At 38.4% G+C, this 27,671-nt stretch overlaps 2 protein-coding genes across 2 annotated transcripts in view; one reads left to right on the forward strand and one right to left on the reverse strand.

Moving 5' to 3' along the window:
• LOC134655735 (calcineurin B homologous protein 1) overlaps positions 1-27,671 on the forward strand; it is a 307,947-nt gene that overhangs the window by 10,888 nt on the left and 269,388 nt on the right. The window lies entirely within an intron of this gene.
• On the reverse strand, positions 1,467-27,310 carry LOC134655711 (adenylosuccinate synthetase). The gene is made up of 10 exons (XM_063511172.1): positions 27,015-27,310; positions 10,238-10,340; positions 7,872-8,005; positions 6,852-6,997; positions 5,818-6,023; positions 4,644-4,798; positions 3,958-4,082; positions 3,182-3,308; positions 2,142-2,262; positions 1,467-1,621 (listed from the first exon to the last, which is right to left on the reverse strand). Exons 1-10 carry the CDS (start codon positions 27,195-27,197, stop codon positions 1,569-1,571), a joined length of 1,353 nt encoding a protein of 450 aa, XP_063367242.1. The 5' UTR covers positions 27,198-27,310; the 3' UTR covers positions 1,467-1,568.

Here is a 27,671-nt window from a genome sequence, read left to right on the forward strand (position 1 = left end):
CCTATTCAAACACTGCAACACACAACAGGAAGTATAAAATAATATTTGCGGGAATACTACATATCGATAACCGATAACAACACTATTCGTCGATACACATGACTGCAGAACTCCGAAAACCACAACCTAATTTCATTGGTTTACGAATATACCCGCGATTGCCGCAAATATCCGACATTGAGGCCCCATTCGCACGAGCGCTTTTACAACGCGCGTTAAAAAAGCGTTTGAATGACACAAATGGATACATGTGTATTTATTCACACGATGGCGTTGGCGCTTTTTACCAAGCGGTGTTGGATTTTCGACTTTAAGCCTTGGTCATTAAATTGAATTTAGCGTGCAGACAGATTCAAGCGCTTTTTTAACGCGCGTTGATAAAGCGCTCGTGTGATGGGGCACTAACTTACTAACCAAGCTTCAGAGGGTCCAATGTCGCCCTGACCTTGGCTGCGGCGCAACAATATGATGGAAACCACCTAATTATCGTCAGAAACTAGCAAGGTCACATTTATCCTCGATTCCGACCGCGTAAAAGACAATCTATAGTTGGGTTTCTATGGTCAATATTTTCGGAATTTTGCACTCAAGTATACCGTATGCCCCAATAGTGAAACACCAATAACAATACTGATTCTAACGCAACTGTCGGCACCCTCCATAAGTTTCACTTTCTGCATAAGGGCTATTCGGTTATTGTACTTTACCCAAATTGACTTGCAAATAGAATTCATTCTTGATTTTCTCAGTCAGTAAAACAAAACATGGCAACATTCCAAAACCTGTTATATTTCATTCGCCTCTACCATTTCCTATAAAGACATACTCAGGAAGTCTACACATTAACGTAAAATACAGATAGCTACCTGCAAGTCAATTAGGATAATACACGTAATTACCATCGTCTACACCAGCGGTCGGCAACCTTTTAGCAGCCAAGGGCCAGAAGTTGACGCGGGCCGTACTTTGTTAATATTTATGACTTTATCATACATTACCGTTTGTCAATATTACATAAAAAAATAGCCAGGGAGGCTCGCGAGCCGCAAGTGACAGGCTCACGGGCCGCAGGTTGCCGACCGCTGGTCTACACAGTTAACAGTCAATTTTCGAAAATGGGCAGTTAAGACTGTTGCTATTAGTACACTATGTATTGAAAATCTACAATAGCTCTTATTATTTACACCTGCCTTCAAGTTTCAAAAACGTCCATAGATAAAAATAAAAGAAATCGTAAGAATAAAATTTTTAGGAACATCTAGTTTTAGAGCTAAAACATTAGTCTTTCTTTTGACCGTCTCAACTATTTTATATAACACGCAACAGTAATAATTTATTAAAATGTATTGAGGCTAATTTTATAACGTAATCTTGGCCAACTGTGGCGGTCAAAGGGTAAAAATACTAAAAACCTTTTGTACCTGCTCTGAAGAAGCTATTCTAATGTCTTTCACTACTTTTCCAGCAACAAATTACACATTTAAAACTCTATAGACGTTGTGGAAACCTCTCGTATATTAGTGTGAATGTAAATGACACTAAGTACTAACGAATGTTTGACACCAATGTTAATCTATCCGGATAATGCTTTCCCGGCCCTGTCCCACGCCGATGTATTGTACTGAAAAGAAAAAGTATGTTTTTTATTTTGTTATCATGGTTGTATAAAAGTAACAAATGCAAGTGTATCTGGCAATACACTGTATCGTCAATAACTAGCTTCCGACCGAAGCTTCGGTTTCGGCAGCTTTCGACATACAAATCAGTTTCAGCCGAGACTATAAAGGCTAAAATAAGGGTTAAGTTCGCCTTTGTACTTCTTTTTTTTTGTTATTTTTAATGTATTTTTGTACAATAAAGAGTTTACTACTAAAGCAAAATCGAGTCATCGGTTTCGGTCGGATTCTACAAATGTTTCTATCAATGGAAACGTTTAACTCTACCTTTTGCTTGCTTTAATTACACAATTAGCTTTAATTCACAATTTAAAAAAAGTTGAGGGATAAGTCCCATCTCTCAGTCGCACTGTTATCAATGGTTATCATCCATGAATATATTATGAATATTACTATTCCTAGCAACCCTAAGGGGCTAAGATTATGTCAATACATATAACATAGGTTTGATAGTTTGATACTAACCTGGTATCTGAAGGAATTCTGCGATAGTGCTCACATAAGCGCGCGCCTTCTCGGGCAGGTCTTTGAACTCCCGCACCGCTTCGATACTGCACGCCCAGCCTGGCAGCGTTATGTACTCCACCTGTCAGCAAAACGTTACTTAGATCACTGTTTTTAAATTACTTAATTATTGCGAGACTCGGAGTAATAGCAAAAAACTCGACAATTTCATTAGGTCGGTCGCCGCATGCAAACTTAGATTGCCAAGCTTTCATTGTCCTGAAGTAAAACATTTTAAAGACGTCTTACTCTAATCCATGTCTCCGAAACTGTAGATAGTGTAGATCCTGGATTCGAATTATGGTTTTTGCGTTTATTTATTACGAACTCTTGCGGTTTACCATATCAAAGGATACATTACGGCAAATGCATAAGGTACGTTTTGATAGTCATATTTGCAATTAAAACAACTGTTTTCATGAGTGAGATGATCCAGTTAGAAGGTCGAACCATACTGTTCTACCTTAGTGTAAAGCTTTGGTTTCCTCCGAAAGCGGTGCCGTCATATAGCGGCCGTCTCCATACAAATACTATGACATCCATATTTAGCCGTATTATTTAGTATGGAGACGGCCGCTATATGACGGCACCGCTATCCTAGGAAAACCGATTTTAAGGCCTGAGTGGACGCTCGAAGCGGAGCGTTCGGCGGGGCGTGCAGCGTGGCGTCGGGCTCATAAGTGATGTGAGCAGCGTGCACTAAGGCCGCTCCTATACGTTTGCATTTGTTTAACATGCACGCCGCACGCCCCGCTCCACTGCACGCCCAACTCGAGCGTCCACTCAGGCCTTACCCTTAGGGGTGGCCAGGGGGCGCCATAAGGTTTCAGTATTGGCGGCATACACTTGGAAAATTCGACCTATGCCACTGTGGCCCGGTGGCCGAATGGCAACAGGCACCTGCCGCGATAGCAGAGGACGCTGGTTCGATTCCAGCCTGAGGTACAGGACGCCTGGGTCACTTTTAGTATATAACATTTATTTCAGTTTATGAGTCATACCTCAACATTGCTCAACTCTGTCATAGAGGATGGGAAGTAGTCAATCTTCTTGCCGTTGAGCTTGTACGCCACGCCGATCTTGATCTCTTCAAGTGTATCCAGGATGTCTAACTTCGTCAGACACAATCTGAAAGAAAGGTATAACATCAATGGGTTTTCATTATAGGTTAATACTAGAATGAATCGGTGTTAAATAGGCTACCTGATTATTGCTGAATATCAGGTAGCCTAAATGTCAAAAATCTAAGACGTTTTCATGAAGTTGCTTGAGCTCTAAATTGCAACGTTGGGAGGTTTAACTTCATTTTAACTCTTACTTTAATACATTCAGTGCCGAAAACCCGACTATCGGGTATTTTATGATTTCGTTCCCAGGCCCGACGACCCGATAGTCGGGATCGTGGTACGACAGCTTTATATGACGAAATTTTTGTGGCCTGGTGCGGATGTCTTGTTTGGCTGGGTGGCAATGAATGTGTTAAAGTGCGGCTTTCAATCAATTCTGTCACTTTCCTGACAAAATATTTAACATTGACCGTCAGTTTTGTGACGATTTCTAACCGACCGTAATGGTACACAAATGAAAAGTCAAGATATTTGTAATCACTACATAGTATAAAACAAAGTCGCTTCCCGCTGTCTGTCTGTCCCTTAAAACTACGCAACGGATTTTGATGGGGGTTTTTTTAAAATAGATAGTGATAGTGATTCAAGAGGAAGGTTTATGTATAAATTGTTAACCCGTGCGACGCCGGATATAGAATAAATATACTCACGCGGTGTACCCGTTGACCATGGCGGTGTACTGCACCACGACGAGGTCGAGCCAGCCGCAGCGGCGCACGCGCTTCGTGGTCACGCCCACCTCGTGCCCGCGCTCCTGCAGCAACCGCCCCACGTCCTACACAAATATTATACCCGTTATTATGATAACTAAGAAAAAAGCAATGTGAGCAATCCACTACTGCATCCCTAACGCCTCAGCTACCAAACACACGCGCGACGCTGAAGCCCTCCGATGCGCACAAACCCACAGATGTACGGTGGTCGCATCAGCGTCGATCGTGCGTTCCGTGGCCCTCGGTAAAGGCTTCGTCACAATGCAACAGGGAGCAATGAAAGCGGGGCCGTCACACATTGCGCCGTGGCATGTGTACGCTCTCGATCTGTTTGCAATGAGTGGATCTGTGGATCGAACAGGATTCGTTAGCGCAGGGGTGCCAACCCTTGCGCTAACAAGGCGCTAGCAAGGCTCTTTGGAGGTACAATTGTGGCTCTTCAAGGCACCCGAAAGATTAACACTTGGAGTTCCTATACCACAGGAAATCAAATTTGAGATTTCCTAGTGATTTCTACTAGGGTTGGCTTTTCTCAAGTTTGCTGACCCCTGAGTTTGCGTTCTCAGCCCTAGTGTGCACAAGTAGCACAACAACGTCCCAAAGTTTATTAAAAAAAAACTTACATCATGTAACTCTGTAGGGAAGGGCCCGTCACCGACTCGGGTGGTGTAGGCCTTGACGACGCCCAACACGTTCCCGATGACGCTCGGAGGCAGCCCCAGGCCCGTACAAACGCCGCCGATGCTGCAGTTTGAGGAAGTAACGTAGGGGTATGTGCCTGGAATTAAAGACATTAGTTGTAGAATCACAGAAGAAATCATATACCTAGAAGTTTGTTAAGGGGCCCACTGATTAACAGTCCGCCGGATGATATCGGCCTGTCAGTTGTTCGGAGCTGTCAAATTTTTGTTCTAACTGACAGGCCGATATCGACCGGCGGACTGTTAATCAGTGGGCCCCTTTAGAGTCTGTGCGGAAAGAGTCTTGGAATGTATTGGGCCCCATACATTCCACAACTCTTTTCTTTCCGCACAGATTCTAACCTGTAATTGTAACATGTATGATACAAAAAAACATAAAGGTGTGCTCAGCGAACACCGTCAACCGGAGATCATGTAGAACCTAAGGATAATTATCAAATATTATTATTAAATTGGCTACTTCAAGTTCTTCCATCACGTTTCTGATCAAGCAAATTGGATCAGATTAGGGTGCAATCGTTAACTCTCCGATGCGAACGAAACAGATGTCACTGTCGCACTAGTGAGGAGTGATAGAGATAGGGAAGATGGTTAGAATCAGGGATCGGATACCGGTATTTTTTGTATGGGAACGGAAACGGTATTTTTTCGTTCTTTGCTAATTACTTCATTTCTAATTGAGCAATCTAATAATACGAAGTCGTAACCTAAAAACACAACTGAGTCCTACATTTCGAGTATAAAATAATTCGAAAAATATGGTTATTTCTAAGTTTTTGCAAAAAACCGGTTCCGATCCCTGGTTAGAATACGCTACGGAGCGTTAACTATAATACGTTGGCTACGCGCCCAAGCCCCGTAGACAACATGCCATTCGCTAACGCTACGTAGCGAACGAAACGCAACTGTCACTGTCACACTAATATGGAAGAGTGATAGAGAGACACAAAGAGATTCGATGGCGAAGCGATAGCGATTGTCACCTTGGCTAGGCCGCTTGGTCAGTTGCTTGTTAGGTAGACCGCGGTATTCGTACAAGCGGGACCTTTTCGCATATACCTACTCTCGATAGTAGACCATCTGTGCCTGTACATACCGAAGTCTATATCCAACATGGCGGCGTTGGCGCCCTCGACTAGCACCTTCTGCCCCTCGCGCAGCGAGCGGTGGAGATAAGCCACGGTGTCGCGCACTAGAGGGCGCACTTTGGCCGCGTACTCGCGGTACTGCGCCAGCTGGGCGTCGATGTCCACCTCCAGGGCTGGGAACATCCGCTTATATGATGCAGCTATCGTGCGGAATCTGGAACGACGGGTAGTTGTTATAAATAGATAGAGATGTATACTAGACATGTATAACACAGATGAATCATATACGCTTACAGCGTATTATGGATATGCGCATTCCTTGTTACGATACGGAGTTTATTGTGGGGACACAGACAGTACTGACGCACATCGCACATGATGCCTTTGTCATGCAGTAAATCGTCAATATTACAAATTACAAACAACTAGTTGTAAACCACACTTTATTAGAGTAGTAGACTATTATTCGATTTGATACTCTTTGATAGTAAACTAGTAGTGCCAAACCTCAGCTACAATTAAATCACCGCGCAACTTTTTTACCAACCACCTACCGTAAGCGGTAGATCTAGATGTCAACGTATATATTTATCACTTATTCAGATTCCTAAAGAGTTCAAACTATTAAAACTCAATTCCTTTTGCCTATATACCTGTTAAAATATAGTTCAAAATGTTTAAACTGATGGTACGAATACCCTTACTGCGTTATTTATAAAAGCGCTACAAGCCTTAATTAATCTGTCTGATCTGTCGTTCTGACTTATGTAATTTTAAGAAAGGGATAACACATATGTGACCTTATTGTCGATGTCGTTTACGCCATTATTAACGATGCTTCGATATAAAGACAATGCCGCGCGACGCTGCGCGGCGTAAGCGCCATCGACAATAAGGTCCCTTTTCATAGCTAATGCCCCATATACTAATTGAGACTTGTAAAGTTTTATGAATAAAGAATATCATAACTATAATAGGTCGAACAAACTCTTCATTCAAAATACGATGTATACCTAGTCCTATCTACTTGGATATAACTAACTTTTCCTCGAAAAGCGCGAAGTCTCCCAACAGGTCCCCGATCCGCAGGCCGTTCCTCGACGCCTTCGACGAGTACGTCGGGCCGATGCCCTTCTTTGTCGTGCCGAGAGAGTTTTTTCCCTTCTCCGCTTCTTGCAGACCATCAACCTGGGAAAAGAATAAATAATATGGTTAGATAGGGTAAGTGAAAACAATGGGGCACAGAAACACTTGTAGGGAACATACTAACATTGAATAATACTTGACTTGTAGGGAATTATCACACATCCTCTTGTTGCTCGGGCAAAATAAACTACCTATAGTAAATTCCTCTTCTCTTATCTTATCTTACCTTACAGATAAGAATCAAAATTAAACAACCCTAAATGCGTGAAATAAGGAACCTATTTTTTTCTGTCAGGCATTTGTTTTAAGTAACCTAAGAAGGATTCTACACTTAGGCCCACTTGCACCGTCCCTCTAACCCGGGGATAAGCTGTTAAATCGTTAACCCGGTGTCAAATATTTTTTCTCATTTTCTTGCGCTATCAATAAACTTAAAAATAAATAAAAATATAAAGCAATAAGAGTTACATAAATACACTTTGAATGGGAACTTCGCAAATTTATGACCATGGTAGAGGTCGTCAAATCTGACCTTCGCGAACATTGGATTTAGGTACAATTGAAATTTATTCGCATTCGCCAGCCATAATGCGACAAGGGCACGCACCACAATGGATTATCGTATCGTACTAAGATAACATGATAACACATATTTACATGCCATCAAGTTTATGCAACAGAGCATTTGAACATGTACAAAAATTGTGAAAATCCGACTGTATTGAGGCCTGGATGGACTAAGGCAGGGGTCGGCAAACTGCGGCTCTTTGTGCGGTTGGCTCCTCTCAAAAGTTTGTTGACCCCTGGACTAATAAGGCAAACCGCTGACTTTGGAACAACAATCAGATTTATTTTAGATCAGCTAGCAAAATGTTATCCGGACTTATATAAGCAAATATGATATGAGCCAACATACCTGTTGGTGTAAGTCCAGTACTAGATGCGCCCGGTCGGACACAAACAGCCTTCCTTCCCAGGCCCGCATGCCTTTGGACTCGTTCTTTTTTAATTCCTCGAAGAGACCTGATAAGTGGACGACCACGCCGTTGCCTGAAAAATGAAACGACAAGTCTTTAGTTAGTGTTAATTAACGGAAAAAATTGCTATAACCATGTTTGTCTCCAGAATTTTTTTACCGAGCGTGGTCTCCGTTTCAGTTTTGGCAAAAATGCTTTCGTATGTCCGGATGTTCTCCTCTACAGGTCGCAAGTCTCAAGTTGAGACTCTCAACCGATTCTCGTGAAATTTTGTGAGCAGGCTGTCTAGCATGAGATGCGTTCCCGCGCGCGACTCCATACATCTAGCGCCACTGCAAGTATGGACTAGCGCGCGAGAACGCAACTCATGCTAGACCGCCAGGTTCTATGATTCAGTACCTACCAATATGGATTTTTTTCAAAATGACGGAGTCATACATTTACCCAGTTTAAAGGTCTACAGCTTACAGAGACATTAGTTTAATGTAGGGTTTCATAGTAGCTATACCTCGATAAATGCAGCTTAATTTGGGATCGGTGACATTCGTAGAAAATAAACCTTGTGACTTTTCCTGATAAAGCTCTTAGTGAAATTTACAAGTGCAACGAATTTTAGTACCATTTTGTTATTTAACTTATTTATGGTCATGAGTCATCAGATTCTTGAGACACAGCTAAACAAACTGACAAAGTGAAGACATTATCTGACATTTCTCACGTAAGAATCCAATGTACAAACATCCGTTTCAAACATTGTGCAATTTGTTGTTGTCGCAATTTCAACATACCAAAACGTAAAAAAAACAATGATGCAACCAAAAATGTGGTTGTATACAGAAACTGGTACCTAGAAGAAAGCTTACAATAGATGCATTATGTTACTAATGTATTAGGGGAAGTCCCTGATAAATTTAGCGTCGAGTATAACGACGCCCACTGTAAAAAGCGGCTGAGCAGTTGGGTGGGCGTATCTCAGTAACGCAGCTAAATGCTAAGGTTCATAAGGGCACGGGCACACTTAGCGTCTTTCGAGCGTCGGCGTCTAGTCAGCGTTATGGAAAATGGCATTGCGCCGACGTTGCGTCGAGCAGTAACCATAGAGTTGGCTAGACGCCGACGCTCGAAAGATGCTAAGTGTGCCCGGATCCTAAGGTGATTGACCATGTCCAGTAAATTTTTAGCCCAACCGTACAAAATAGGTCTCATTTGGTAGTTCTTGTACAAGAACCTACCTTCCTACCTAAGAGGTACCTTCAAGCTTTTCAATATGTACAAGATTTAAATAGTGGATCGGATAATTAATTTATCATGTAGTCACATAATTAAGGTCGACGAAAGTTTGGTAACTCTCTTCAACACGCACTAATCGTTAAGAATAAAAAGATTACTAATGGTAATAGTAATAAAGAATCCATACTTCAGTCGCAGAACCAATTAGTCGACCTTGCTGGGATTAATTTAACTGTGTGCAAGGTCCCCGATTAATGTACCTCCGTGCCTGTCGTGCACCGGTACAAACGGCATTAGGACTTCTTTACAAACGAGAAATATTTGCATTTAGACGCTTTACTGATCATTCCACGTCTTGTACATGCTATTTGGTAAACGGGGAGGGTTAATGCAAAGTAAGTCACGATTTTGCTTTTATTCTATTGTTTGTTTTAAGACTTATTTGGCAGTGAAGATAAACATGCAAAGTCATCGCTCATTAAATGATGCAAGCTTTTGGTGTCGGTACAGGTACAGGGTAGATAAAACCAGCATTGTTTTAAGAAATTAAAACATCAATTAAAGATAAACTGCGTTGAAAATCAGTCGAGCACCGAATCTGATCAAATCTGTATCATTCTGTAAATAACCCGGTAAAGAACCTAACGTATATAATTATTTCTCTAAGACATATGTAGAGGTAGAATGCAGCATCCAATAGCCAATAAAAACGTTCACTTTATGTAGCACAGGCTCTGACTCAGCCACACGTGATAATTGAGATTCAAGTTTATTGCAGAATGCAGCTGCAGAACATTTAAAATGGCATCAAGTGCTAAGTGAAATTGATAATGTACATTGCGCAATCTAATGATAATAATTATATTCCCATACATCGTGACTACAGTCGCGGAAAGTCTCCATAAAAGTGGTAAAAGTCCTAGAAAATTTCACAGGAAGTAAAGTGGCAGAAACAAATGTGGAAATTAACATTATTATTATTATTATTTGATTATTTACTTTATCTATATTTCTATTTGCTCTAACAATATACGAGCGATAAGGACGCAGATACAATTTCAGCTGGCATACTCACCAATAACTGATGTGCATTTTGGATTGATAATGCCGCTCGGCAGGAGGTGGAAGTCGAACTCTTTGCCTTCGACGACGACTGTGTGGCCTGCGTTGTTCCCGCCCTGAAAAGTCAAACAAATGAATATTAAATAAAACTATAAAACATTATTTAATTGATATATCTATAGGTACACATAATAATTTAAAAAAAAGTATATTTGAGATTTACATTCATACTAATTTGTCAGTTTTCACACCATGCTGGTCATTTTTCACAGCATTAATGAACTGATATTTACGCACTGGAAAAAATAGACAGACTACCTATATTAAATAAAACAGCGTGTATCTCAAATTTAGTAGTGTTCCGTAGATATTTTTGAATCGCGCAGTATCACAGTAAATATATAAATAAAATACAGCTCTGAACATACCTCTCAGCTGTTATATAATCGTAATAAAACAGGATGACGTCAGTTGGGATTACGTATGCCGAGCTGATGACTACAGTAGTGGTCTATTCTATACTCATCACTAAGAGCAATTCTCAATTTTTCAGTTGAGAACTGTTTTCAGTTTGGTAGCACGAACAAGTGAACGCAAATGTTGCATAAAAAGTGATATCTTTCAAAAATTCAAAGAATAATACAGATTCTCCTAGAAACTATCGACGAGTCCATCATTTTGACATAATAATAAAGGCACTTGATAGTGATTGAGGTTTCTTTTTGTCTAGATGAATTGTTTCAAATCTAATAGTATTGGACGCGTTAACAGCTGTCTGTCAGCACGATTTTAATTACATTTTTGCGCTAATTTTATAACACAGTCGTTTCTGAGGTCTTACCGCGCGAACACCGAAGTTCGCAAATTGCGGGCAATTGTCTGACTCTATTTTCGTAGATTACGCCTCTTTTTGTCATATGATGTCCAAGCGGCCCTTTTTAAGAACTTTTAGTGTTGCCTATGTACCTAATAGACCTAAGCTGTTGCTATAAGCAACAATATCCTGTTTGATGTCAAAGTAGGTACATAGAATAAATCTAAAGGCCAGACTTTATTATGTAAATATTAGATAAGGAATATATACAATATAAGTGTATAAAGTAAAGATGCACGTTTACTGGTGTTTAATAGGCGCTTTTCCGACCGGCAGTGCGAAAACGATTATTTTTGGCGCTCAAGTCAAAAAATTCACGAACATTGGCTTGTGCAGCAGCTGCGCGGAATATGTAGACATATCTATTACGTTTACGTGGTATAAATTTGGTTGAACTTAATCTTCAGGGTGTTAATGCTTCGTCACACAGGCGCGTTGTCCGGGTGGGACGTGAGCGGGGCGCCCCGCTTTTACATATAACCCCGCCCAGCCCGGAAAACGCGCCTGTGTGACGAAGCCTTTATACTGAACATCTATGCCTATGGCAATCTCTATCGCTCTAGGTTTAAATTTTTTTTTTTAATTTAATCTGTTTATTTCATAAAATAAGCATGCATATTTACAAAACTTAACTACTAATCTTAAATTAAAAAGATTTTTTGAGTTAAGGAGTCTAGGTAGTCATATAGAATTAATTATATACTACTATTACAGTTTTTTTCTACTCCAGCACTTAAATGTGTCAATTAAATGACTGACAGTGATATCTAAAGCAATGTCATTTGAATGCTTTGTCTATAGGCTCATAAGATGACTGCTAGCAGTCATCTTATGAGTATAATACAACTGCTTTATTTTTTTTAAAGATACAAGTTCCGATCATCTTGATTGAAAGAGGTATGTTTTCATTTACAATAATAACTCTTTTTTTTTTTAAATAATAACTCAATTTTTTTTAAATAATAACTCTTTTTTTTTAATAATAACTCTTTTTTTTTTTTTTTTTTTTTTTTTTTTTTTTTTTTTTTTTTTTTTTTTTTTTTTTTTGCTGCAGCTGTCATAGAAAAAGTAATGTATGCAACAGCTCATAATTGGTTCTTAAAATTCTCGGGTCTTTTTTTACAAAACTCGACTACGTCTCGTTTTGTAACTTCGACCCTTGAATTTTAAGAACCCTTATTATATCACTGTTGCATAAACTACTATATTATATTGTTACAAAATAGGGATTCGATTGTTCTCTTATTTTAAGCATGTGTTTCTTTATAATGTATCTAACTTGCGCACATGTTCGATCTTCTAATGAGCTTAATAATTCATTTGGAAATCTATTCAATATACGCGGTACATTTCCATACTCTTCGACCGTATTCATTGTTCGTTTTTTGCGATCTCGAATGTAGGGATGTTATCTAAGTTACGTAACCGTGGGGGTCGCGTTTTTTTGTGTAAGTACTTTATGTTATTGTAGTATTGGGTTACAATGGATAAGTCTATTTTTTCAAATACCGTTAACACTCCGCAGGTATTTTGCTATATTGAGCATAAGTGACAGAGAAGGAGAGGAGAGGAGATACATACTCTAATTTTGATTTTCGGGGTTCGTGGTCGGTTCTCAGTAGCCTCGAATATTGCAGCTGCCGTGTAAGCTAAGCCAAAGTACCTACGAACATTTTCAGAGCATAATGCGGTACTTATATGAACGATCGATTGAATCCCTTTTAATGATCACAGTAGTCCTCATAATCCGCAATGTAAATCAAATCGCCTGCAAGTTCTCGCGCCGTCTAACGGCCTTGCCACGACATTGCGCGACTGGCTTCGGCTAATGGCTCCTCTACACGATGGGCCAACGCCGGCCACTCCAAGGAACGCAGCCATAGGGTAGAATGAGATAGCAATATCACTTGCTCCCTCTAACGCATAAATGCGTCCCTTGGAGTGGCCGGCGTTGGCCCATCGTGTAGAGGAGCCATAAGGCAAAAACCATAAATGGGAACGAAAGGTCCGATCGCTGTGTCTCGCTCCAACCTATGGTTGTCGCCTTAGCCTTAGCCGAAGCCAGTCGCGCAATGTCGTGGCCAAGGCATAAATGACGCTTTAGTAAAATGCGTAAACAAGGTTTTTCAGAAAATTTCGCAAACCGAGGAGTGGATTTCAGTAGACGCAACCCCTAATATGACACAGTTCTACATGAATCGGACATGCGGCCGGGGCAGTGTACGGCCTTATCAGTAAAAATACTAGTAATACTACAACGAGGCGGTCGGTTCCGGATAACTCGGGTACCTATATAAACAAAACGGGCAACGTGTCGCAGGATGCTCTTCACTGCTCTTTTTTTTTGGTGCTGACGACGAATTGCGTCAAAATTGAGTATACTCTTGATAACTGAATATTCATTCATCACAATACTCACAATCAATGAAATAGGTACAATCTGAGTCAACAAAACCATTCGGTTAGTTAGCACCACGTTAGCACCCCTGCATACTAAAAGGCGGCATCGTCAAACAGCGGTCTTGACATCACTGCGAGAGCCGGGAGTGGGGCAACACTTTGACGTCTGTCATCTAGAGATCGGTTTTTGCGCGTGATGAGCGTCGCGTATTACCTAAGTCCAAAACTCTGATTATTATTGTGATTCCCTAATAAATATTGTTTAAAATGGTGCTCTGGTGTTTTTACCCTTACAGCTTCAGAAGTGCGATAGTGGATTCCCGCCTACTACGATATAATTTGTCGAAATTGACATTACGAAATTTACCGCGCGTAGTCCTTCCTTGTTTCATTGTTCTGATCGTTAATCTGATTGTAATGAGTAAATGCACCAACACCACTCATCAGTTAGGGACTTAAATATACAAAGTCCAAGATTGGTGTCAAAATCATACCTACAAGAATAACCTACAAAACTAACCTATGCCGGCTATTGGCTGCTGGCGTACCTATCGTGCCTTTGCCCTTGTTTTGTGTTTGATTTCAGATACCTATTTCAGTTTATGTACCTCCGTGATCATGACTGTCAAAAATAATACATATTGACTGTGTAATAAAGCTGCTGGCATGTATGTATTACAATATTCACAGCAGAAGATCACAAGACATAAGCTGACAGATACCATTAGGTACAATTGAATTTTGATATTGGTATGAATTAAATAAATCCTTGGGATTACAGAGCAACTCAGGTAAAAGTTAACTCAGGTAAGAAGTCTGTGTTGATCCAACACCTAACAATGCTCCGGGGCCATAGTGGTAAATATTCACTGCCTCACTTATAAGTATGTTGTATTATTTTTGTAATCTATGTGCTTTCAGATACATAACATAATGTGATTAAGTATGTCTACATGACATATTAACAAAATGTTATGAACATTTTCTAAAGTTTGTGTCGTGGTGAGATTTGCATTCAAGTAAAAAGCATATAAAACAAGTTTGGTAATGTAAATTTAGCCTTGATTGATGCTATATGTATGGTGGTATTATGCTTTCATGATTAACAATGAGTGCTATTTAATACTTTATCCTTTCAGTCAAATTAAAATAGATTTCATGGTTTCAAAAACACTGGAATACTGGTTACAACGACAATGAGGAGAAATTACTTGTTGTCTCATATGTGTGTGTGTGTGGGTGATATTACACATGCTTATTGCAACTGAAATAATGCTTTGTTGGTATGTTTTTGGTCTGTGTAATTTCCAGAAATTTGACAGCAATGATTCTTGAATTGAACGACCATATCGTCGTTGAAGGTACTAGAGTGGCTATCGGGTCAGGCCTCTATAATGTGCCTGGATGGACATGGATAATATTTCAAAGTTAGTTGGTTATGGATGCCAGGTATATTATGTCCTAGTGCTCATAATTCATTATATGGAGAAAATATGTTGATAAGTGACTAATCTCCGATGTCATGGAAAATGAGGTATTTATTTAGAAATAAAATGCTTGTTCATGTTGTACATACACTAACGGTTAGTATGTGTTACATTGACTATGGGTTGGTAAAGTGCGCTTTGTGAATAAGCGAAAGGTGACAGTTATTTGTAGCTGGTTAGTATTGTCTGTGACAAAAGTAGTCGCTCCATGTTTCCGGAGCCTCCTCGGACTGAATATTTTAAAAGACAGTTCATATCACATATAACCTCCTGCATCTTTGCAATTAACATTAAGCTGCAGACATACTGATAAATAAGGCAGTAAATCATTTGAGATGTTGAGAAAATTTCTGTCTGTACATATTATTGATTGGTTCTATGTATGAAAAATCTTATGAATGTTTATACAAATTAATTGCATACAGCTTATAGTATGTTGTGGTTGTTGTTTTGTTCATTGGGATGTTGGTTAAAGTTTGCATTGCAAATATTTTTCACAAAATGTCATATTATAAAATGAACCAAAGACATATATTTAAACAGACTTACCAAACTAATGAAAGTTTTATTGGCATGACATTGTCAAGTGTTTGAGTTATTGACAATGATAATCATTTGTGTTCTAACAGTATGTTTCAGATGCATTTCATTATAACAAAACTTTATTACTGATGAAGTTTGATGAATTTCCAAGGTTAAAATCTTGTCAAAGAGATGGACATATTGAACAAGATATTTACTGAGCTGAGTATGACACTGGTAAAGCAGGTTGTTGCTAATGGTAAGCGAGGTAAATACTTTCAGGAGTCAATATGGATATTGACGGTCTACATGATACATGTCTTTTACATACAAGTGCGACTGGACTCTAAACGTTCCAGTCCGATAAGTGTTTTATGGGTGAATATTAAACGAAGGTAAATAGCTTGGTTAAAGCTTTCCAAATAACTATTTTAACCATTCACTGCTAATGAACATTGACCGAAGAATATCATGTCACGAGCTACTGTTTGAAGTTATTGACGGTTTTCGTCTGAACTTGTAGTGTGTTATGGTACCGTTTGCATTAATAAACAGTACACTTTTATTACTTCTGGGTTTCATAAATCAGAAGTTATAAATAATAATATGTTTCACAAATTTTGTGGGTTCACTAAGTATGTACCTATTTCATTGTTTTGAAAAATGCATAAATTGTGGTTTATTATGTTATGAACTCATTTATCTTACAATGTGTGCTTGCATGGCATTTAACAAAATTATTTAGTTTTGTGCAGGTATAAGTTAACCTGGATGATGATGTGTTGAGTTATCTACACATAAAATGCACATGCACAGCTGGAGAAAATCAACAATGTGTGTCTTGGGATTGGAAGCTTTATGGTTTAAGCATATGTGCCATGATTTGACTGATTGGTCATTATCAATATACACTTCATGATGGTTGAAAAATACAATTTGTGAAACCTCGATAAGGCGAACCTGGGTAAGAGAGGAACCTCGATAACATGAACTTCTGTTCAGGCTCTACTGTAGTTCAATGTTGGTATAGTAAGAGTGTTGCCTTTATTTAGGGGCACGGAAGAGGCAAGCCAAGTTGCACATGATCATTTACAATTGGTTGCATAGTAGCAACTGCTTATTATTTTATATTTAACAGGTACCGTTTTCAGATTAAGAACTGACTACGAGTATATTCTCAGATTAGGAACTGAGATATAATTTTATGAGACACTCGGATTGAGAACTGAGTGATTATTTTATTTATATTACTTACTCTCGAGTTCGGAATCGAGTTGTGATTTTATTTTATCCCAGAGTTAGAACTGGGTTACTGTTGTCATACTTATGTGTTTTGTTAACAGGTTTGCCGACTAAAATAAACACATTGTGCTTGATTAATTTTATTAGACACTCGGATTGAGAACTGAGTGATTATTTTATTTATATTACTTACTCTCGAGTTTGGAATCGAGTTGTGATTTTGTTTTATCCCAGATTTAGAACTGGGTTACTGTTGTCATACTTATGTGTTTTGTTAACGGGTTTGCCGACTAAAATAAACACATTGTGCTTGATTAATTTTATTAGACACTCGGATTGAGAACTGAGTGATTATTTTATTTATATTACTTACTCTCTTCAATGTCTGCTATAGAGCTTTAATTATTATGTGTTCTTTAAGAAGGGCTGTTACTTTAGTCTTGGCAAGGGATGCTATCCTTAATAGGCTACTTCCTGGCGCCGGTAATCGCAACAGAGGCTTTAAGGAGCGGCCTGTTGCTTGTCACTATCCTTGAGAGGGTGGTTGTTTACTGGTATTTGCAGTGTAGGCTTTAAGAGGCGGACCATTGCATGTCATATAAGACTTTCCTTAAGAGGATGGTTGTTACTGGTGTTTGCAGTGTAGGTCTTAAGAGGCGGACCATTGCATGTGATATAAGACTTTCCTTAAGAGGATGGTTGTTACTGGTATTTGCAGTGTAGGCCTTAAGAGGTGGACCATTGCATGTGATATAAGACTATCCTTAAGAGGATGGTTGTTACTGGTATTTGCAGTGTAGGCTTTAAGAGGCGGACCATTGCATGTCATATAAGACTTTCCTTAAGAGGATGGTTGTTACTGGTGTTTGCAGTGTAGGCCTTAAGAGGCGGACCATTGCATGTGATATAAGACTTTCCTTAAGAGGATGGTTGTTACTGGTATTTGCTGCAATGCAGGCCTTAAAAGGCGGACCGTTGCATGTGAGCTTAGATTATCCTTAATAGGCTAATTTTGTTACTGGTATATCTGCAGTGCAGGCCTTAAGAGGCGGACCATTGCATGTGATACAAGACTATCTTTAACAGGCTAGTTTGTTCCTGGTATCTGCAGTGCAGGCTTTAAGAGGCGGACCATTGCATGCGATATGATATTATCCTTAAGAGGACCATTATTTCTACTACCGATAAATGTTTTATCTATATCGTATCGTACTATTTGTTGTTGACCTTGAGAGGTTGGCTTGAGACCTTGTTTACAAAAGGATATTTTAATGACCTTAAGACTGATGATCTCAAGGTTACCTTGAAAGGGTTGCTTGCACTTATACCTTCTAGGGATCGCTGGCGAAGTACCGGATCCAGTAGAGTTGGAGGGAGTGCCTGTTCGAAATACCCAGTTGGAGCGAGTGCGTGCACCGGGCTCCGTGAAAACCTTATCGTGAAGGGCTGACTTCTACGGTCGTTGCGCCTACAAGGGCAGTGGTGTCCTAGCCTAGGCAGCTCCGCACATGCATGAGACGTGTCCCATGTTAGCCTCTCACGAGATGTACGCATTTTTGTGCGTGCATGCGAGGGAGTCTTACATCCTACAACGGAGAAGCCAATTGTGAGTTTGTTCCAAGTCTTTGCTTTTAAAACGACACAAATAGTCATTGTTACGTTAAGCGGTCAGTATGAACGCACCGCTCAATGGAAGGTTTGGGTTAGCTGCATGGGTATACATGCTAGAAATTTATCAAAATCTAATAAATCCTTCAAAGTTATATGACGTTATTCACAAGAAAATAATTTATGTTAGATGGTGTTAAAAAAAAAAGGGGGTGGTTTATCTACCTGCCGCTAGATGTCACGCTCATCGCAATATTTTATTATTTTGCATAATTAATTAATTGGTAGTTATATCCTCTTGGTGTCATATGCACGTGAATTAAGCCTTTTGTGTATTTCAAGCAAGTGCTGAGCAGACTTGCATATCCTAACACCTCTCATACCACGGATTATTTGGTACCTAGCCTGGTCATGCTTTCTTACATTTGGTTCAGTCGGCTTAAGCCCTTACTCCAATTCGACTGAAATAGAACTAAATATCTTGGTGTAAGTTGACAATAACGAAATAGACCGTTTCAACGGAACTCGAGTCGAATTACTCAAAAGGACCAAGGCTTGTATATCGGCTGAGCGTAAAAGGTGCTTGTTCAATTCGCAGAATATTGAACTGGTGGAGGCTACATCCACCTGGTGAAGACCCAGCTTGCTGCGACTGCGTTGGCTGTGGCAGACTTCAGTGGCTGCACTGATGACAGTGACCTGCGGGGCGCTGGTCGGGTCAGGCGATGGCCGAGCTAAAAGGCGGCATCGTCAAACAGCGGTCTTGACATCACTGCGAGAGCCGGGAGTGGGGCAACACTTTGACGTCTGTCATCTAGAGATCGGTTTTTGCGCGTGATGAGCGTCGCGTATTACCTAAGTCCAAAACTCTGATTATTATTGTGATTCCCTAATAAATATTGTTTAAAATGGTGCTCTGGTGTTTTTACCCTTACAATTAGGGTTGCCAACCGTACTATATTATATAGTATTGTACTATATTTTGGCTCTCCGTACTATATATTTTTGGACAAATATATAGTACGCTAAAATACTATATTTCCGACATCCTTCTAATTTGTAACACTAAGCAAATAAAATTATATTATACATACGTAATTGCAAGTGTAAAGTGGAACGGATGTAAAATAAAAAAAAACGTTGCATTGTGTTGTGTTGTAGTTTTGCGTGTTTCTGAACGTTAAGTGTCAAAGTTAAACGTCAACTAATCTGTGGTTACTTGTCAAGTTGTTGAAGTTGTCATTGTCAGTCCATTCCATCAAAACAACGGTTTTTTTTCGCAAGTCCCAACAACAATCAGCAATAATGGAAGACAGAGAAGATGGTGGTGACAAAAATTGTGGCAGTGGCAGTGATGATAGTGATACTGATGATTGTGGCAGTGACTATAATAAAACACCTCCACGTTCAACTAAAAGGGCCAAAGTTGAAAAGAGGCAACAAAAATACAAAGTGGAATGGCAAAATTCTTACGCCTGGATAGACAAAGACCCCAACAGTAAACACGATGCCAGGTGTACAATGTGCAACATAACTTTTGCTGTCGGAAACAGCGGGTTAGGCCAGGTAAGATAAATAATTATACATGAATTCAGGTATAGCCTCCTGACGACTCCTTGAACCAAGGTGTCCTTCCCTTCATGTAGTCCATAGACCCCAATTAACTGTTGACTCGCTGTCAACCTGACAGAGTAAAATTTGAGTTTGCAGGAAACTGGTTGGCAGGAGGCTATATATACTTGGTCAACCAGATCTTGACAGTAGAAAAAGGCGGCAAATTTGAAAAATGTAGGCGCGAAGGGATATAAATAATGTTATTAAAAAGATTGTTTTTTTTTTTTTTACCCTTTATTATTACTGGGCATAGGTATGTTATGAGATGGCGAGTGAGCAGTTTTACATTGACAATTTCACATCAAATCATATTATATATGACTAACTGATCCGAAAGATAGCTGGAGTCTAGGAATAGGATGATTTTGACAACAGAAAGTGGTCTACACAAAAGGAATAGTTAACAGAGTGCTAGTAAGTATGATTAAACGTATATTACACTTATGTTTAGTATTTTATCTAAAAGTACTATATTTTTTTGAAATGTACTATATTTTTGATGCCTTATTCTGGAAAATACTATATTCCACCAAAAAATAGTTGGCAACCCTACTTACAATACATATGTATGCAGGGGTGACAAGCTAATAGCTTTGCTAACTGTACCTGTCCAAAACCGACGAGCTTACATATATTACATCCACATAAGCCATATATTCACATTTCCCTGGAACTGAACATCAGACTTCTAATTTTCATGGTATAGTATTGTCGTGGGTCGTGGTGAGTAACGGACGAAATTAATAATTTTATTTTAATTATATGAGCCTACGAGGCTCTATTTTAAAAGCAATAAGTATATTTAGAGTTTTATGGGGTTTTAGTTTTGAGGTTTACTCTTGATGTGAATGTGTAATAAAACAAACCAAAATGCATATCATAATAACAATTGCAGCAAATAATTGGCCTAGTTAATTGATCGATACAGTTTCTACACTCTCATTTATTGATAAATAATGCAAGTAAGGCCTTGTAGATACAATGGAAACTTATTATAGATTTCATTTATTGCATCACAGAATTCAACCTTGCTCTGGCAGGCATTTGCAATTGCAAAGACTTATTGTGTGTTTTTGCGCAACTTGTTTACGTTTAGGCTATACCTACGCGACTGACATAATTAAACAAAACAAATCTTATCCACGAGCAACGACCGATCACGTATCGTATCGTATGGGTACTCTCTTGTATAGCGTTTTTCAACTGTCTAATTTATTTAACATGTAAATATAATAAACCTATATTCCTAGTATTTTTAGTGTTCCGTACAATACTTTGTTCACGGAACACTTATGGGATCACTTCGGTCTAATCAGTTAAATGCGTTTTTCTCAGAGACCGTTTGACGTAGATACCTACAATTTGGAACAGTTATAGCCAGGGATCGGATACCGGTATTTTTTGTATGGGAACGGAAACGGTATTTTTTCGTTCTTTGCTAATTACTTCATTTCTAATTGGGCAATCTAATAATACGAAGTCGTAACCTAAAAACACAACTGAGTCCTACATTTCGAGTATAAAATAATTCGAAAAATATGGTTGTTTCTAAGTTTTTGCAAAAAACCGGTTCCGATCCCTGGTTATAGCAATTACCACCACTAATATTGTAAATAAGTCAAAACCACTTATTAGAAATAAATTCGAAATATGTATATAGCACAAATTTCATCCTATTTTCCAACTATTAGCAAACCTTGGCGATAGCAGTCTCGCTTATTTTACTTTAAAATGGGTTAATACGAGGAATTAATTGGATTCCAGTTCCAGAATGCACCTGCGCCAAACTATAAAACGGCATCAAATTGAATTATTCATTTATTGAACATGAGAGTATTGAGAATGATGAAATGGAATGATGTTAAAAGTATCAATCATTCTCTAATAGTTTCATAAAAAGGGATTGCTTCTATACCTACGTAGAACAATTAGATTGTAGCAGCTACATGTCCCTACTTTTGAAAGCGAATTGACGAATTGTATTTCTGTTTGGAAAACTATTAAGGTTCAGTCACACAGGCGCGTTTTCCGGGCGGGGCGCGCCGGTTTACTACATAGTACATAGTACATATAAAGCAAAGTCGCTTCCTGCGGTCTGTCTGTCTCTATGTATGCTTAGATCTTTAAAACTACGCAACGGATTTTGATGCGGTTTGTTATCCCGTGCGAAGCCGAGGCGGGTCGCTAGTTTACATATAAAACGCTCACGCCCCGCCCGGAAAACGCGCCTGTGTGACGGAACCTTTAGACTGAGGGCGGCAGATACTTTTGGGGCATAATTTTATCAGCTTTTATTGATGATGATACTGGCCAGTGGCCTTTGCTGCTCTCCTAAGGTAAAAGGCCGTATTTTCAAAGAACACTATATGAAAATACGGCCTTTTCCCTTAGGAGGGCAGTTTGGCAGTGGCAGTGACCTTTTCAGTCCGGTCACCCCTATGACTAACTAGGGAACCTGATTTTACCCCTCCTCCCAATGGTAATAAAAAATAAAACGTGTACGTTTGTTGTATTATTATATTAGGTTAGCTTATTACCCCCGTAAAATACCAGTTTTACCCCCGGGGGGGGGGGGGGGGTAATTACCCCCAGGTTAGGAAAGGTCACTAATATTTTCGAAATAAATATGTAGTTTGTAATTAGTTCAAGGATTACACCAAGGTTTGTAAGATAAGTGTGATGGCAAAATAGTGTTAATAAGGGACAAATTGCCATTTTTATCATTTCGAACACTTGCAAGCGGCGAGACGCGTATGTCATGTTAACGATAAGCTGATAAGTGGCTTAATGACGGCTATTTAGGTACGTGCCAACTATTGAGACTAAAAACAAATGGGTGGAAAAGTAAAAACCATTAGTATAATTGACTCATAGATTATTTCTACAGTTTAACGCGGCGCGGCGCCGGTTTTCTTCTCCATTCTGCCTTATTAATTTCCTAGATGACTGCGAACTAAATGTCAAAAATAAAACACCACTCTATATTTAAAATCTAGTTACGATCGCTAGAGAAGACTACTCAAGTAAGGAAAATGGAGGATTAATTATCATCATCATCATTTTAGCCTTCGTTCCCCAAAATGGAGGAAAATGTTCAGTGTTGCCAGATCGTACCTTTTAGTACGGTTTTGCGTACTATTTTTGGACTCTTCCGTACCTTTTTTGTAGACAGCATACATCGTACTAAATCCGTACCTTTTGAAGTACGATTGTTATTCAATTTTTTTTTGGTATGTTGGTTCATTCTGGGCAAAATTTCTAATCTGAAAATAATGGCCAACTTATAAAGTACCATGTACTATAACGGACGTATATTGTCTATAATGACTTATAGACAATATACGTCCAAACAAACTTACGTACTTACAAGTAGCAGTTGCAGTCGGCAGTTGTGTCTTAACAAAACTCAGATAAGTAGTCAACATTCGGTCGGCGGCGGTCGGCCATAAATTTTTCATGTATATCAATTTAACATTGTTTATGTTAAAATTTATTTACTAAGAGAAATACTTAAAACAAATGAGTTGTATTTTGTACAAAATACTTAGTTCTTTTCTTTATTGCAAATTGCAATCGCAAAATTATAGCAAAATGTAGGCAAACCCTGGTGCTAATGCTAATTACGCCTTCTTTGGAGTAAAAGAGAAAGATTCCACAATTTGCGAATTTCGGTTTTCGCGGTAGGCCCCCAGACTCTAAATATTGTTTTTGTAAGAAATTTTTCACAAAAAAAAATTATCGTACTTTTATTACCCAAATCGTACCTTTTTTGACGTACGAACGTACATAAGCTGGAAGCGCTCTGGCAACACTGATAATGTTTTTCAAGTTTCGTATGTATGTTGGTATTCTATACACTTGTCTATTTCTTGATTTTCTTTAGCAAACCCTACAGTTAAAAAGGTTTGATGTTTGCAGCCAATAATACTATTAAGAAAACAATTTAGTTTTCCTGTAACATGTAGTTGACGTTTTATCACGTGCTGAACGCTTATGCATTAATATTTTGTGGGGCGTAAATGACGTAACGTTGAAATGAAAGATGTTCTGTCACGGTGATAGTGATAGATGACAAGTTGACAACAGAAACAAAGATACTTAAAGTCTATTTTTTTATTCGGTAGACTGAAATGACAGTTCATAGTATGAACATAAAATGTCACTTCATACTATGAAATGTCATTTTAGTCTACCGAATAAAAAAATAGACTTTAGGTAGGCTTTTGATGCCCACTGTACCTCAAACGCTCCACATCGGTTTTCTATGTTAGAGGTCGCAAATCTAATAAATTGATGATAGAATAGATAAACCTAGATGTAGCATTCTAGCAACCAACGATAATTCATTTTCATAAAAGTTATATACCTAGCTAGATTGAACTTAATTTCGACTGATTTTAAACCTCAGACAGTACTTTATTGGATAATTGGACATACCTGCTACATAGTGTACGACCGAAGTTTCGGTTTCGGTATAGGTAAAAATCATGTTTCGGCCGTAGGTTCGGTTTCAGCTATAAAACTGTTAAACCTTTCGGCCGCGCCGAAACTGCATTTTCGGTTTCGGCAGGTTTCTTTATAAAAATAATGTTTCGGCCGATGGTTCGGTTTCGGTCCAACAATCCTAAACAGTGATAACATCACAGTATGTAGGTTTTTTTATACGTGACTCACTGCAAGGTCGGTGATGAGTATGACAATACAAACATCGTAGGTACTGACTACTACTTACACACACTAAGTAGGTAAGCGCCTAATTTACAACATATAACAGTGGCAACACGTGATTTATTATTTTCTATACAATCTGAGAGAAGTTTTCCGAGTTACCTATCCTTAACAATTAACTAGGCAATTAGCTAAGTCTACCCTAGTCTAGTCTAGTCTAGTCTAAGTTTTAAGGGAATTACCTCTGCCAACAAACTGTTTTGCAGTTTGGCAGAAGAAACAGAAAGTTGTTAAAATTGGGTATTTCTCCTGAATAAATGTTTTTTTATTAAGAATATAGATTCCAGTTTTCAAAGACTACATTGTATGGTACAGTCACCCGCAAAAGTATGTTACTCTTCAAAGGCCACAAAAATTTTTGACATGCCCTTATGGCTCTACAAATAAGATCGTGTCAGATATTTTTACGGTGTTAGGTAACATATTATTACAGGTGAACGTACAATCAGCAAAGTAGTTTCAGTAGTTTGGTAAGCAAAGCACCCCTTCGTAGAAGTTTGAAGGGTGCAATAGCAAATACCAACTTTGCAGCTTTTACCCTTTATCCATTACAAAATTAAATAAGCTCCAGTAAAACCTTCTTAATAGGATTCTTTTCAAGCAAAAAAAACATGTCTGTTCATGTTACAATAATCTCTGAAAATAAATATTATAGTGTAGTTAAAACTAGATAATACCTATTATAGGTCAATAATCTCCCAAGCCAAACAAAAGATAATCACAAAACAGACACACAGCTATTAACTAAACACAGTTCAATCACCTATCTGGATGTTTTAGGTCAACTTAATGACTAACTAGTCACCAGATAATTTAACTGTCACATCACAATATATGTAGGTACTTTGAGCATGTTGCTATATGAACTTTGAAGAAGAAGAATGGTCTAACTAACTAAAGGAATGTTGAAATGAAATGTGGTAACTATGTAATTGTATAGGACAATCATTGTTCGTTTTTTCCTGCATCAGTAAAACGGTCGCATTTTTATCGCTTTTCACGTTGTCACGTTCTAACAAGTATGTAAGTGTGAAAGTGCCAGGCATAGTGACAGGCGATAAACATGTAATCATGCTGAGCCCGCTATGAAGGTGAGGAAACAATATCAGGCTTACAACATAAACACTTGGGGATAAAATATTTTAATGTCTATTAAATTATTAACCAAAAATTCATTACTTATAAGTCAAAATCCCATATTTTTAATAAAGATTGTTGGATAAGATGCTTCTTATGTGTTATGACTACTGTTATGATAGTTAACAAAATCAATGAGTTCCACGACCTAAAAAACGATTTTAAATTTTAAGTAAAAACTAAGTACCTAAATTTACTATACATATTTGAATAAAACATATAATCAGTAATATATTGTTTTAGCATTTTTTATACTACATAGGTACCTACTAGACATTGCTCCTTAGTCCATAAAGTAAGGTGGGTGTTAAAAGTAATGAAATCTAGAAGACTCTAGTAAAACATTTTTTATGTGTATAGTGTATACAAAGGGTCACATTTATACATATAATAATATGTGTATATTCTTATCAAATGTTTTCTATCTGGGCAATAAATGATCCTCATAAGCTACCCGAGAACATTTACAAAGCTATAAGCTTCATTCCCCAGAAATTTATTGAATCTATTCAAACAGACAGCGTAAATTTAGCCAAAACCCTAGATTGAGAGAATGTGTGGATTCACCGAGCCATCAATAGCATAACCATGACAATTAAATGTCCCAGACCTTGGCAAAACTCCACAATTAGTGTGAAGCAAGGTCGGATTATGATTTCACTGTATACTACCGGCCGCGCTAACAGACTTCTATCCAAAAAAGAATAAATAAAAAAAAACATGCAGTGTTACGGAAGTTGCGCAATATATTCCTCGTAGATAACGCGTACGTACAATATTCCCGTAAATATTTTATGCAACATTAAACAACTGCCGTCAACCGATTCCCGCCAGAACGTTTGCCAACTCCGGTGATGTCGTACAAAAACATTGTATCAAGCAGAATTGTTTTCAAACATGCTGGCTATCTGCCAATAGTAAAAGCTTCAACAAAAAAACTGTACTTGAGCTCGAAATATTATATTAGCCCGGCTAGATCTACGAAACGGCAAAATCAATGAATATAAATGATGAAATTAAGTACTCTAATATAACCTCAACTGTAACCTTAAGGCGGAAATGTTTTGATGTTACGGAAATTTACGATGACAATCGGAAAGATGAAAATCGAGTTTGTTATTATTCCAGAGTCAAGTACCGAATAGAAATAACAAAAATATATTCCGGCAATTTCTAACCTGGCAGCGGCACACGATGTCCGAGTCTACAGCAAGCAGATCCACCACTTTTCCTTTGCCCTCGTCTCCCCATTGAGCACCAAGTACTACAGTCACTTTATTTTCCATTTTAGATTTTTTACACGCTCCGCCAAAACAAGGCCGCGTTTCGCCGTTAACTTCTTGCTTCGCGGTCGAAGCCATTGTATTATTTTATCACTAATTTACTTTCGAAATATTCACAGAGTTTGATGTGAACATGCGCGCGCAGAAACCGCCGACTAGCAAAAAGATTTTCGGGATACCATGTCTCTTAACGAAAAGTACCTTTAAGTCGCAAAGTTATTATTTTGTAAACCCAATTTTTACCTATAATATATCGTCCATAATGTCCATATCAAACAAATAACATAAAATGGCCCTTATATTTATTAAAACATGGATTACTCATAATTTCCCATAATACTTTTATCAGTACAATTTAATTTTCAAAGCTTCTACCGTAAATGAGTAAAAACTGTCTAAAAAAGTACAGATCAAAATGAGATTAAAGAAACAAAATAAAATAAACTCCTCCTTCGCTTATTCTGTTAAAATTTTTGCTTATTTTAGGGGAAAATTGGAATATATGACAACATTAACCGGGCCTATTATACTACAAAATTTAGTAAGCTAAAA

Source organism: Cydia amplana, chromosome 17 (genome assembly GCF_948474715.1).
Source record: "Cydia amplana chromosome 17, ilCydAmpl1.1, whole genome shotgun sequence".
NCBI lineage: Eukaryota > Metazoa > Arthropoda > Insecta > Lepidoptera > Tortricidae > Cydia > Cydia amplana.

Coding starts and splice junctions, on each gene's coding strand:
- LOC134655711 (XM_063511172.1), bottom strand. CDS start 27,197: ATGGCTTCGACCGCGAAGCAAGAAGTTAACGGCGAAACGCGGCCTTGT. Junction 6,024..6,851: donor TTCGCGCTTTTCGAGGAAAA/GTTAGTTATATC, acceptor CCGTCGTTCCAG/ATTCCGCACGATAGCTGCAT. Junction 4,799..5,817: donor CATGTTGGATATAGACTTCG/GTATGTACAGGC, acceptor CTTTAATTCCAG/GCACATACCCCTACGTTACT.